At 38.8% G+C, this 13,048-nt stretch overlaps 1 protein-coding gene across 1 annotated transcript in view; it reads left to right on the forward strand.

The window, feature by feature from the left end:
• Positions 1-13,048, forward strand: part of CDK15 (cyclin dependent kinase 15) — an 82,156-nt gene that overhangs the window by 22,839 nt on the left and 46,269 nt on the right. The window contains 2 exon segments of the mRNA XM_055345385.1: positions 2,344-2,467; positions 4,314-4,434. Coding sequence (XP_055201360.1) covers positions 2,344-2,467; positions 4,314-4,434 — 245 coding nt within the window.

Here is a 13,048-nt window from a genome sequence, read left to right on the forward strand (position 1 = left end):
TAGAGGGATTTATTAGGGGTATGTGGAAGTGCAAAGAAGTTTTCCAGTCAAAGTAAATGGAAATAGGGATGAGTTCCCCAGAGCAGAGACAGCAGTGAAAATGCTCACTCTGGCCCAGATGGCACTAGCCCAGTGAAATTACTTTGTTCCCAAGAGCCTCACTGTGTTGAAAACAGGACTAACCCCTGGGGTATGGGAAGCCTCTCTGGAAAGAATCACCCACAATCTGGCTTGATGTTGACTGAGAAAATGCCATTGGATTGTGTTCTGTTGTTGGTGAAGCGTTGGCAGTGTGAAAGGAGAACACAGGTTGCAAAGGATTCAGGAGTGAGTGGGTGGCGAGGTTAGTCGGGGCAGACTAGTTTTAAGAAGTGTGGTCATAAAATGCCATCCATTAATACTGTACTGCTTTACCATTTATGAATGTTTGTGGACATATATGTGGAGCCAGGCAGGAAAGGGACCGAAGATCAAGAAGGTGGGACGCGGGCATGACTAATTAGCGAGAGCAGTCTACACTCCAACATGAACCGCATTTTCAGGCTGGCCCACTAAGAAGCTCTGCCTCTGACTCAGCCAGCTGACTCTCCCTTTCCCTGTCATGTTTTCATTTTCTTTTCTTTGGTTTCTCAGAATGATGTAGAGGAGTTAGGCAGGTCTGAGTTTGAGTTTCGGCCCTGATGGTCTCTTGACATGTTTTTAAAGTTTCCTTGAGCCCAATTTTACTTATCTGTGAATCAAAGACAAGCATATCTCCCTCGAGGGTTACTTTGAGGATTATAAAAGGTGCTTGGCTTTTAATAAATGTTTCCCCTTCTTCCTTTCTGTCTCTGGCCCTCAGTTGTCTTGTGCTCCCTCCTTCCTTAGTATTTTCCTGTTGAAAAACATACCTGTAAGCACGTAATATAGCCTCTTATCTTTTTTCCCTGCAATTTTCGTGGGTTCTTTATATTGTCTTTTCCAGAAACATTTAAATTTATAGCTGATTAGAAGGTTTAAACATTGGTATAGGAATTTCATATTTTGGTAGCTTAGTGGTTTGATGAATGAATGGTAAAATGAAGAGTGTGTGTATGCAAAGCACCAAGAAGGGAGAACACTGGGAAAGCTCATAGAACTGGTGAAGTAGGAGTCTCAAGAAATCTTTAACATTCTTAAATGGCTTGTGAGCCCAATGTGGGACCTGCATGGAAATACATGGCCACAGCTGTGCCATGGTGGGCAACCCCCACCCTAACCCAGGCCCCTGCCCTGGTCAGACCATGCCTCCCTCAGCTTGGCTCCAATGTCTCCTAGTCATTGTTAGGCCAGTACAGGTCCCAGCATCTCTGCAGTTCCTAATTTCCAAGATGTGATGGAAAAAATGGGTTTATCTGCACAGCTCTGCATCGGCTAGGTGTCTGTGTCTCCAGGAATGCTGGGGCTGGGCTTTTCTTTTCTACACTGCCAGAGCTTGTTCTCAGTTGGCATGGGTCTTTGTAAACACTAATGTTGGTGTTTCAGTTTTCAATTGCCAGTGGCACTGGAAAAGAGCAAAAGACATTGGAATGCTAAATATTCTTTTTTTTCCTTCAGCTTCTACATTGGTGAGAACCTAGTAATGTCTTCAGTTTCTATGCCTTATAACCACACACAACATTTAAAATATTTGGGCCCAGAATATATTTTTCCTTCTTCTTTCTTTTATATACTCTTTATTCCTTATTCTCTTTTTCTTTTTTTGGTGTATTTTTTGGGGGGAGGGGGGAATCTCTCTTTCCTCTTAGTCAAATGGCTGTACTATAGTTTGTTTCCAACTTTGAACTTCAGGCTTTAAAAATAGGTTTAAAAAGATAATGGTTCCTTTATTTCCTAATACCATCTAAAGATATATTTCCCAGTCTGGTCTCCTTGTGTTATGTTTTGAAAAGGGTTTCATATCAGAGAGCCTGGAAAACTTAAGCAGTTGTAAACCTTAGAATATCATTTCCAGGTCAACTTTGATCTCATATGCCAAGTTCATTGGTGGGAAAAAAATTAAATCTTTCACATCTAAATCAATAACTAGTGTTCCAAAGGAAACTTCAAAGTTTCCCTTTAGATTTTTAAGGAAGGGTAATTCCTCCAGTATCAAAGAAAGGAGATGTCAGGAAAAGGCAGATTCCCTTTGTTTTTAGGACATGGTCTACTTATTTGACTTTTCTTGTCTTTTTTTTCCCCTTCTCTGAATGTAAAATCTTTTTTTTTTTTGGACTCTGAAGAGACACTTTTACTATATTCTTTCAGGTGACTGTTTTTGATTTAGAGGATAAATCAACACATAGTGGCTCAAATCTGCTTAGATAAGGTGTTCATTCCTTCCAGCTTTTCATGTTTCAACTTTTGCGGGGCCTGGCGTACATCCACCACCAACACGTTCTTCACAGGGACCTGAAACCTCAGAACTTACTCATCAGTCACCTGGGAGAGCTCAAACTGGCTGATTTTGGTAAGTCTCCCCTCGAGTCTCCTTCTGGGCTCTGAACAATGATGCTTTTGTGTGCACATGTTTAAAGCATTGACTAGGCCCGGTCTTTGAAAAGTGGAGGCCCGTGGAACATGATGCTTTCTGAGGATGTCAAACTACCATATAGGAAGTGTTGGGCAAGAAACAGGGCAAGATTGGGAGCTTCCTAGAATTCCATCAAGCCCCAGTCTAATCAGACCCGAAAACTTGGGCATCTCCACTGCCCCACTGCCAATCTTTATAGAGACGTGTATAGAGTGAACTCTACCTAGTAGGTTTTCCTATATCTGAGTGGATATAAAAATTTTATCAGAATAGATCCAGGATAAAGAGGTAAACCCCACATTATAGAATGGACTCCTGCTGGAACAGAGGCTCCATGGCACTTGTTCCTGCTCACCTATCAACAGAGCTGTCAACGCAGGAGTACCTGAGGTTTTTATTCCCATCAAAGTGATGCAGATTTCCCTGGGGTATCACTGTATCTTTCCATATTAGCACTTATTACAGTTTATAATTATATACACACATATGTTGTGTGGTGATTTTGTCTCTTCCATTAGACTATAAGAATTATGAAGGCAGCCTGAGTCCATTTTGCTTATCAGTGTAAGCAAGTTTTTAACCATAAAAAAAAAAGTTTTTAACCATAAAAACACCACAGTAGATGCTCAGTTAATATTTGTTGAAAAGCTGGAGCTGGGGTACCACTCTTATCTGTTGGCCAGTTATCAATCAAATGGCTGCACTATAGCTGCAGTACTTTCTTCTGAAAGTACAGTAGCTTTCATCTGGATAAGTAAGCATTCAACAGATATTCATTTGTCAATTTGCCACAACAGAGAACTCATCTACTGAGGGTTTTTCCCCAGTTCTAGATCATGTGATTCTGTGAGATTAGGTAGTTGACAGAAGTACCGACAGGGGCTCCTGGGTGGCTCAGTCAGCTGAGTGTTCAACTCTTGATTTCAGCTCAGGTCATGATCTCAGGGTCTTGAGATCAAGCCCCATGTTGGGCTCCATGCCTAGCATAGAGCCCACTTAAGATTCTCTTTCTTCCTCTCCCTCTGCCCCTCCCCTCCTCTAAAAAAAAAAAAAGTACTCTTATATTGCAGAACATGAGAGCAATGTGTCCAAGGTCCTACCAAACTAATTAATTTGGATTAGCAGTCCCTACCCTGTGTTTTATTAAACTGGGGATTCCTGGTCTGCAAAAATGGAGGGCGACCATATTAGTTGTACATTGAGTCCTATTGCTATTACAGAAACCCTAAATTATAGAGGTCGTAAACATGTTAGAAGCTTAACTTTGTCTCATATAACAGGCTGACCTAAGTAGTCGGAGCTTGTAGGGTGGCCCCGTGGCGTCCTGACCCATGTCCCTCCGTCATGGGGCCCCCGCCAACCTTAGGGTTTTGCCCCAACTACATGTTTAAAGACGGCTGTCACCTCCTTCTCATTATAGCCTAGAGGAAAAGGAAAAGGGCTTAAAGAAGGCTTAATCCCCCCAAAAGGGCATGATCTGGAAGTTCGCACATCGGTTCTGTTTTTATCATATAGGGAAGAATTTACTCACCTCCCTATACTTAGCTGCCAGGAGGCCACATCTAGCTGCAAAATAGACCCAAACTTGAGAAATTCACTTGACAAGGAGGTTCACAAGGGTCAAGAGAGTTGAGTAGCTCTATTAAAAGCCACCAAAATTTGTGTCTTATTTTTTAAATGTTTCTTATTCTGCTAGTTACTGACTCTGTGGTAGCAAGCATCTCTTCCTGGCTCTGCGGGATGTCCTAGGACAGTGAGTTCTGTGTTTTTCCTCCTCGGTCAGGTCTTGCCCGGGCAAAGTCCATTCCCAGTCAGACGTACTCTTCAGAAGTTGTGACCCTCTGGTACCGGCCTCCGGATGCCTTGCTGGGAGCCACTGAATATTCCTCTGAACTGGACATATGGTAAGAGCCAGGGCCAAGAAAAGGAAGAAAATGTGGGTCATTTTACCCATGCAGATTCCTTTATCATCTGTCTTGCATTTTAAATAATAGTGCTAATAATGACAATCACATTTATATACAGAAACATAAAGTGCTTTCTTTCAAATACACATCTCATTTGACTTTTGCAATCATTCTGCGAGTTTTTATGGTTAAAAAAACTGAGACTCAGAGTTCTGGCCAAAGGCATATTCTGAATCTGATATTCTTTCTACCATGCCTCTCCTTCTGGTTCTCCATTCCTTTGTCTTTCCCCCTTGTCCTCAGAGAAACACACACACATCTCCCCAACCACAGATACACACACACACATACACACTTCTACACACTAATGCTCACTTGCATGCCCAAGCACAGTTCAGAGCTTAGGGAAAAAGGCACACAGACCACAATTCAGTAAACCCGATTTTTGCACCAATTCTGTTTCTAATTAATTACTCTGGATTATGCTATCTTGAAAAGTATGTATCCTTTATGTGTCTGTGTTTCTCCATTTTTAAAATGAGGGAAATAAACTCTCTCCATTAGGGATTAAAGGGCTATAGTGTAAGTATAAGAATCAGACAGGTGTTTCCAAGTAGAACCACATCATTGGGGAAGCTCTTGGATTAATAGAGTGCAATAGTGAGTGAGTGTGGGATCACTCATCATCCTAGAGAAGCGATGATATGTTACATTATTTCTGGAAATGTTCCAGTTATCTGGGGCCACAGTTAAATTTGTGTGACTTTGCAATCAGAGCCAACCCCTCAAAGGTAACAAAATATATGGACTTCCTTCAGTTCCTTAGAAGGTCTTATATAAACAAAAGGTCTTGTTTTTCTTTAAAAAAATCAATAATAGATATTTAAAAAATTAAGTAGTATTCTAAAAGGCTAAACTAAGCTTTTGGATTTCCCAAAGAATTGAGAAACATTGCAGAAATATTCCTCCAGTGAATCTGGAGTCACTGATTTCCTAATACCCAGTACCATTTCTAGAAATATCACCAGCTAGTCAAAATCCTCCTGAAACTGTCAGCTCTCACTACTCTACGCTGTCACTTCAAAGGCCCTGCGGCAGGCTCTGGTTTTCTCAGCACTTAATGATTACTTCCTAGTTATGCTTACAGGCTGAATGAAACTTCTACTCATCACTTTTAAACTTTGTTTTATTATGGAACATTTAAAACATTCAAAAAATAGGGATCCCTGGGTGGTGCAGCGGTTTGGCGCCTGCCTTTGGCCCAGGGCGTGATCCTGGAGACCCGGGATCGAGTCCCGCGTTGGGCTCCCGGTGCATGGAGCCTGCTTCTCCCTCTGCCTGTGTCTCTGCCTCTCTCTCTCTCTCTCTCTCTCTCTCTGTCATAAATGAATAGAAATCAAAACAAATTTAAAAAAACATTCAAAAAATATATACCATATAGGGGCGCCTGGGTGGCTCAGTCGGTTAGGTGTCTGACTCTTGATCTCAGCTCAGGGATTGATCTCACAGTCATGAGTTCTAACCCCACACTGGGCTCCACATTGAGTATGGAGCCTACTTAAAAGCAAAACAAAACAAAACGCACACATGAAAAAAAAATGTACCATATATATATACATCAGTAATTCTCAACCAAGGTCAATTTTGCTCCCCAGGGATATTTGGCAATGTCTGAAGCTATTTTTTATTGTCACAGCTGAACACACAGCTGGGTGTGCTACTGGCATCTAGTGGGTAGAGGCTTGGGATGCTCCTATGATGCACAGGACAGCTCCCCAGAACAAAGATTTATCCAGCCCCAAATGTCAACAGTGTTAAGATTGAGAAACCTGATGTAGATTAAGAAGCATAATAAAATGGACTTCATGGGCCTACTACCTAGTGTAACAACTAGAACACACCGTCACATTTATATGTGCCCTTCTCCCATCAACCTACCCCTCCACCAGACGGGCTTCTTACCTGAATTTTTTTCTTATTGTCATTCTCTTACCTCTTTTAAAAATAATTAAAAATAATTATTTTACATTTTTATGTGTTCTAAAGATACTGTTTTGTTTTACGTGCTTTTGAGTTTTTGTAAAAATGGTATTATATTGTTTTTAGCCTGCTGTGCCTTGCTTTTTTCTACTCAAGATGTTTCTAAGATCATTCATGTTGATCTATATAGCTATGCTTTATTTCCTTTGATGGACATTTCAAATGTTTAGTTTGGTTTTTTGTTTTGTTTGCCTTTGCTGTTATGAATATACTTGGTACTTATATTTAAGGATTTTTTTAGAGTACTCAGTGGATTTGCAGTGTCACAGGGTATATGAATGTTCAATGCCTTGAAATAGTGCTGAGTTACTTTCCTCAGTAGTTTTAGCAGTTTATACACCAGCCCTGCATTACAGCCCCTTATCTACATCTGCACCGACTTTATAATCAAGTGGGTAGAATGGTTTCATGTTGTGATCTAAATGTGCATTTTTCTAATTACCAGTGAGATTGGACATCTTTTCATGGATTATTAGCCATTTGTGTTTCTCTTCTATGAATACCTTCTTGTGTCTTTTGCTTATTTCCTTTTGTCTCTGTCTCCCTCTGCACTCCCTCCCTTTCTTTCCTTCTTTCTTTCTCTTTCTTTCTTTCTTTCTTCTTTCTTTCTTTCTTTCTTTCTTTCTTTCTTTCTTTCTTTTTCTTTCTTTCTTGGTTTATATGCGTTCTTCTATTCTGAATACTAACCTTTTATCAGGTTTCTTTTTAAGATTTTATTTATTTATCCATGAGAGACAGAGAGAGAGAGAGGCAGAGACACAGGCAGAGGGAGAAGCAGGGTCCCCTCAGGGATTTCCCCTAACATGGAACTCAATCCCAGGACCCTGGGATCATGACCTGAGCCAAAGACAGATGCTCAACTACTGAGCCACCCAGGTGCCCCAACCTTTTATCAGTTATATGTGTTGCAAGAAGCCTCCCCAGTTCATGGCTTATGCTTTCATATCTTTATGTTGTCTTTTTGAACAAAATAATAATAATAATTTTATTATTGTTGATCTTATCAATCTTTTCATTTAGGGTTAGCCCTTTTGTTTCTTGTTTAAAAAATTCTTCCCTCCTTGAGGTCAGAATGATATTTTCCAATACATTCTTTTAAAAGTTGTAAAGTTTGTCCTTTCATTTTAAAACTTTAATATACTGGAAATTGATTTTTGTCTGTGCCAGCCAATTGTCTCACCCAATTTCTTCAGTGATCTGTCATACCAAATCTCTCATATATCAAATTTCCAGAAATGCAGAGGTCTGTGTCTGGGCTCTCTTCTGTTCTGCTGGGGTCAGTTTCTCTGTCCTTGAACCATTGTCCCACAATATTAATTTCTACAGCTTTATAATAATGTTTGATAGCTAGTAGCACAAGTGTCCCCACCTATTTCGTCTCCTTCCTCAGGAGTGCCTTGGCTATTTTTCCCCTTTGATTCTTCATATTCATTTTATTTTTTTAAGATTTTATTTTTGTGTAATCTCTACACCATTGTGGGACTCAAACTCACAACCTTGAGATCAATGGTTGCATGCTCTACCAACTGAGCCTGCCAGGTGCCCCATGATTTTTCATATATTTTTTAGATTCATTGTTTCAAATTTCATGAAATATCCTCATGGGATTTTCATTAGAATTGCACTGGAATTGTAGAACTCTCTGAGTATAACTAACACCTTTGTAATACTGTTTTCCAATTTCTAAATGTGGTGTATCTCTTCATCTATTTGGTTTGTCTTTAATGCCTTTTTGTAGTTTATAATTTTCAAAGCTCTTACATATCTAGATCAAAGGTCCTTGTTAGCCTATTTCTATTGTTTATTGTTTCTTTTGGTTCTTGCATATGGTATCTCTTTTTCCATGCGTGTTTGGTTATTTTTGATAGTGATATGCTAATTTACCTTGAAATTTCATTTGTGTGTGTGTTTTTTTAAGATTTATTTATTTATTTATAATAGACATAGAGAGAGAGACAGAGACACAGGAGGAGGGAGAAGCAGGCTCCATTACGGGAGCCTGACATGGGACTTGATCCCGGGACTCCAGGATTGCGCCCTGGGCCAAAGGCAGGCGCTAAACTGCTGAGCCACCCAGGCTGAAATCCCTGAAATTTCATTTGTGATATTTTTTTGAAGTCTTGAATGAGGTGGGCTCCCTCAAGGAAGATTTGCATTTGGTTCTGCTAGGTGCATTATTTCTGAAGAAATTAAGTTTTGTATCTTATATAAGTGTTGGTCTGCCACTCAGATCTTGATTTCCTGGTACCATTCCCCACTAAAAAGAACTCAGACATTTTGGAGAAATGGCCAAGTTTAAGGATAGGGCAGGGAAAGTATAAGATGAGCCAGGACATTTTTTTTTTTTTATAAAGTGGTCACAAAATGACAGGAATAGACCAAAAGGGAAGCAACTTGAAGAAATGCCAACTGGTCAAAGATGTACAACTTGAGTACAATCTGATTTACAATCAAAGCAAATAATGTATATAATGGATTATAACCCAATGCATAAAATAAGAATGTCTAAGTCAATACTAAGGTTAGCCAGCTAGCTGGATAAGCAAGGAAGCACGTCCTTGCAGTAGCATGCCAGCTAATAACTAGAGAAGAAATGTGGACTTAGAAAACCACTATTATGCAATATATTTGTGATTGGTTCAAGCAAGAATCGACAGTGCCCAATTAGAGCACAAACTTGATGAGGAATAAAAAATTTACATAGTCTCAAAGTACCTCACCACAAATTACTTATCAATTACAAAGGAAAAAAATAGTAACTTTTCAGTAGAGAAACTTGGCAGACACCACCTTCACCAAATGATTAGAGTTCATATTATCAATAATGTCACTGACTGACACGGGGTGTCTCCTAATATAAGGCACTGAGAAGGGTACAGCATCACCTATGTGATTTCCCTATAAAAAAATCAAACATCAGATAAAGTAACTCTGTTTGAGGGACCTTCTGCCACATAACTAGCCTGTCCTCTTTTAAAGGTTTATAGGGAGAGGAAAATGTCCCTCTATCCTCTTAGAGTCTGTGGATGAGCCTATAAACTGACAACACATTATTGGGAGAAAAGCATATAAATTTTATTTGATGTTAAAAGTTTTATATGACATAGGGGAAGGGGCTTTATAGAAGGAAAAGAAAACACCCAAAGAAGCAGTTAGTCTTGGAGGCTTTTATACCATTCTGACAAAGGATGGTAAATTTGTAGGTAAGTGATAACACAAAAGAAAGGGGTTTCTGGACTCTTTAGGGGCAGTAAATTGTGGGACGGATGGCCTCACAAGGAGAATTCATGCCCTACTTTCAGGCAGATAGAGAGAAGAAGAAATCTCATTATATGTTTGCTTTTTCTCAATTGCCTTCAGCTCAAAATAATTTTTATCCCAGAGTGGCATATTGTGGGGTGGCATAGTTTGATCCCCTACTGGGTTAAGGTTTTGAAAGGCAAAGATAGACTGAGGAATTGTTCCAGAATAAAGAAACTAAAGAGACTTGCAAATAAACGCAACCCATAGTCCTAGATTGGATCCTGGGGCAAATGGAACTAAGTTGGACAAAAGGTGAAATTTAAATATGGACTATGGATTAGATAGTAGTGTTGGATAAATGTTAAATTTCTTGATTTTGATTAATTGCACTATTATGTAAAATAATGTTTTTGCTCTTAGAAAATAATGAAGTACTTAGGGGTGAAGAATTACCATCTGCAACTTACTCTCTACTGCCTCAGAAAAAACAGAAAAAAATAAAAGTGGCAAAACGTTGGCAATTGTGAATCTGTTTGAAGAGAGTTCTTTCTACTATTCTTGCAACTCTTCTTTAAGTTTGAAATCTTCAAAATTAAGTCATCACCAAAATTGAGAAAAAGCTGGTGTTTCACCAAAGATAGCATAAGAAGCACTGCCCTAGTATGTGATCAGTGTTTGCAAATATTTCACATGTGTTTGAGAAGAATACAGATTCCTGAATTGTTGGGTACAGGTTTTACATACGTTCAAAAATTCAAGGTTAATTGTGTCGTCCAAATCTTCATATTATTTTTGTCTGTTTATCAATCAAAGGTGTGTTGAAATTGTTCACGACATTGTTGATTTGTCATAATTCCATTCATTTTTGCTTTATGTACTTTACAGCTATTTTCATTAAGTGCAAATAAATTTAAAACTGTTCATTATTACTTTGTGCACGTTAGATCTTACTTTTGGAATAATTTTCCTTTCTTTTAGGGTAAATCTCTTAGAATATTCTTTAGTATCAATGGCAAATTCTGTTTTTGTGTCTTAAGATAAACTCTCATTGTTGAAAGGTAGGCTTGCTGGGGATGTAATTCAAGATTGATGCTTATTTTTTCTTAGAACTTTGAAGATATCATCCCCCTGATTATCTTCCATTGATGCTATTGTGAAGTTTGCATTTAGCCTAATGGTTGAAAAGTTAGCTTTTAGCCTTGTCTTATAAGTGCAGGTGATCTCTCATTTTATCTAGATGTTTTAAAGAATTTTTTTGCCTTTAATATTGTAGAGTTTTCACTTTAAGGTGTCTGGTGCGGGTTTCTTTTCTCTCACCTTGCTGAGTATATATTGTGCTTCTCCCTGTTATGAATTGTTTCTTTAGTTGGTCATTTCATCTTTGAATGTGGCCTCTATTCCCATCTCTCTTTCTGGAGCTCTAAGGAAAGACTATTAGACCATGTCTTTCTGTTATCCACAGCTCTTACCTCTCTTTCATATTTCCTGTCTCCTTAACGTTCTGTGCTGCATTCTGGAGAATTTCTTCGGCTCACCTACCAGTTCTTTATGTCTATCCTAAGCTATGTATCCCTTACATATACAAAATACACAAAAATGTATGTTATTTCATTGGTAAATGTTTCATGAATTTAATCAGAAATGATAACACAGAGTAGAAATTCAATTGTGAGTTAAAATCATTGTCATTACTCTTATCTGTTCTTATTTGTTCTTTTTACTATTATTGTTTTGTAAAATTCAAAAAGTAATGTAAAAATAGAGCAATAGGCATCTTTCATTGAGTTTACTATTATTCGTTCTCTCTCTACATAATTATTAGCTCTTGAGTATTTACATTGCGATTGCTCTCCCCCATTTTTTTTTTCTTTTCAGGGTGGTAAAAGAGGAAGGAAGTAGGGAGATTTCCAAAGGAAAAGGGAAAAATCCGATTGTGCTAGGCCACAAAACCCCATAGGGTACAAACTGGGTGCATTTTTAAAATCTATTTATTTATTTATCTATCTATTTATTGGAGTAGAGAGGCAGCGGGAGAAGGAGAGAGAGAATCTTAAGCAGATTCCACACCCAGCATGGAACCCAAAGCTGGGCTCAATCTCACGACCCTGAAATCATGACCTGAGCTAAAATCAAGAGTCAGTTGCTTAACCAACTGAACCACCAAGGTGCCTGAAACTGAGTGCATTTTAGGAGGCAGATGACCACGGGTGAGCATTAAAGCCTTTGTCTTAAAGAAACTAATGATACCATAGAGTGCCAGAGCCTCTCATTCACAGTGAGCCCTGATGGCTTCCGTGTCAATGGGGGCCCAGAGTAAACAGATTATGGAAAATGCGCAAGTAGGATGTATTGGTTATTCCCAGCACTTAAAATCAATGCTCTTGGGATGCCTGGGTGGCTCAGCAGTTGAGCATCTGTCTTGGGATCAGGTCGTGATCCCAGGGTCCGGGAATTGAGTCCCACATAAGGCTCCCCAGTGGGGATCCTGCTTCTCCCTCTGCCTATGTCTCTGCCTCTCTCTCTCTCTCTGTGTGTGTGAGTCTCATGAATAAATAAATAAAATATTAAAAAAAAAAACCAACACTCTCTCATCTCCCATCATCATGTTTTCCTTCCTTCTGCCACCTTTTAGACCTTAAAAGATTCTATTAGAAACTTCAGTGAGAATGTTTTAGGATAATTATACCATTTTGTTTTTGTTTTTACTTTTTTTGTATTATGCCAAAATACATAAAGTTCACCATTTTAACCATTTTATTAAGATGTATTCATTTGTTTTTGAGAGAGAAAGAATATGAGTGAGGGGAGTGGGAGAGGGAAACAACCCTCAAGCAGACTCCCCACTGACCATAGAGTTTGATGCTGACCCTGAAATAATGACCTGAGCCAAAATTAAGAGTCAGAAGTTTAATAGACTGAGCCACCCAGGCACCTCCATTTTAAATGCTACATTTTAAAATGTAGCACTTAGTATATTCACATTATAGTGTAATCATCACCATTATCCATCTCCAAAACTTCTCATCATCTCAAGCTAAAACTCTATACCCAGTAAACAAAGACTCCCTATTATTCCTTTCCCCCCAGCCCCTGTGAACCACTAGTCTACTTTCTGTCTATGTGAATCTAACTCTACTAAGTACTTCATATAAGTGCAATCATACAATATTTTCTTCCTGTGTCTGGTTTATTTCACTTAGCATAATGCTTTCAAGGTTCATCCATGTCAGGGCACACTGGATTTTAAAGAAGGATTTATTTTGGCACACAAAGTATACTATTCAAAACTGACTTGAGGCAGCTGCTGGTTTTAAGACTATGAAAAGTT

This window comes from Nyctereutes procyonoides, unplaced genomic scaffold, assembly GCF_905146905.1.
Source record: "Nyctereutes procyonoides isolate TBG_1078 unplaced genomic scaffold, NYPRO_anot_genome, whole genome shotgun sequence".
Taxonomy (NCBI): domain Eukaryota; kingdom Metazoa; phylum Chordata; class Mammalia; order Carnivora; family Canidae; genus Nyctereutes; species Nyctereutes procyonoides.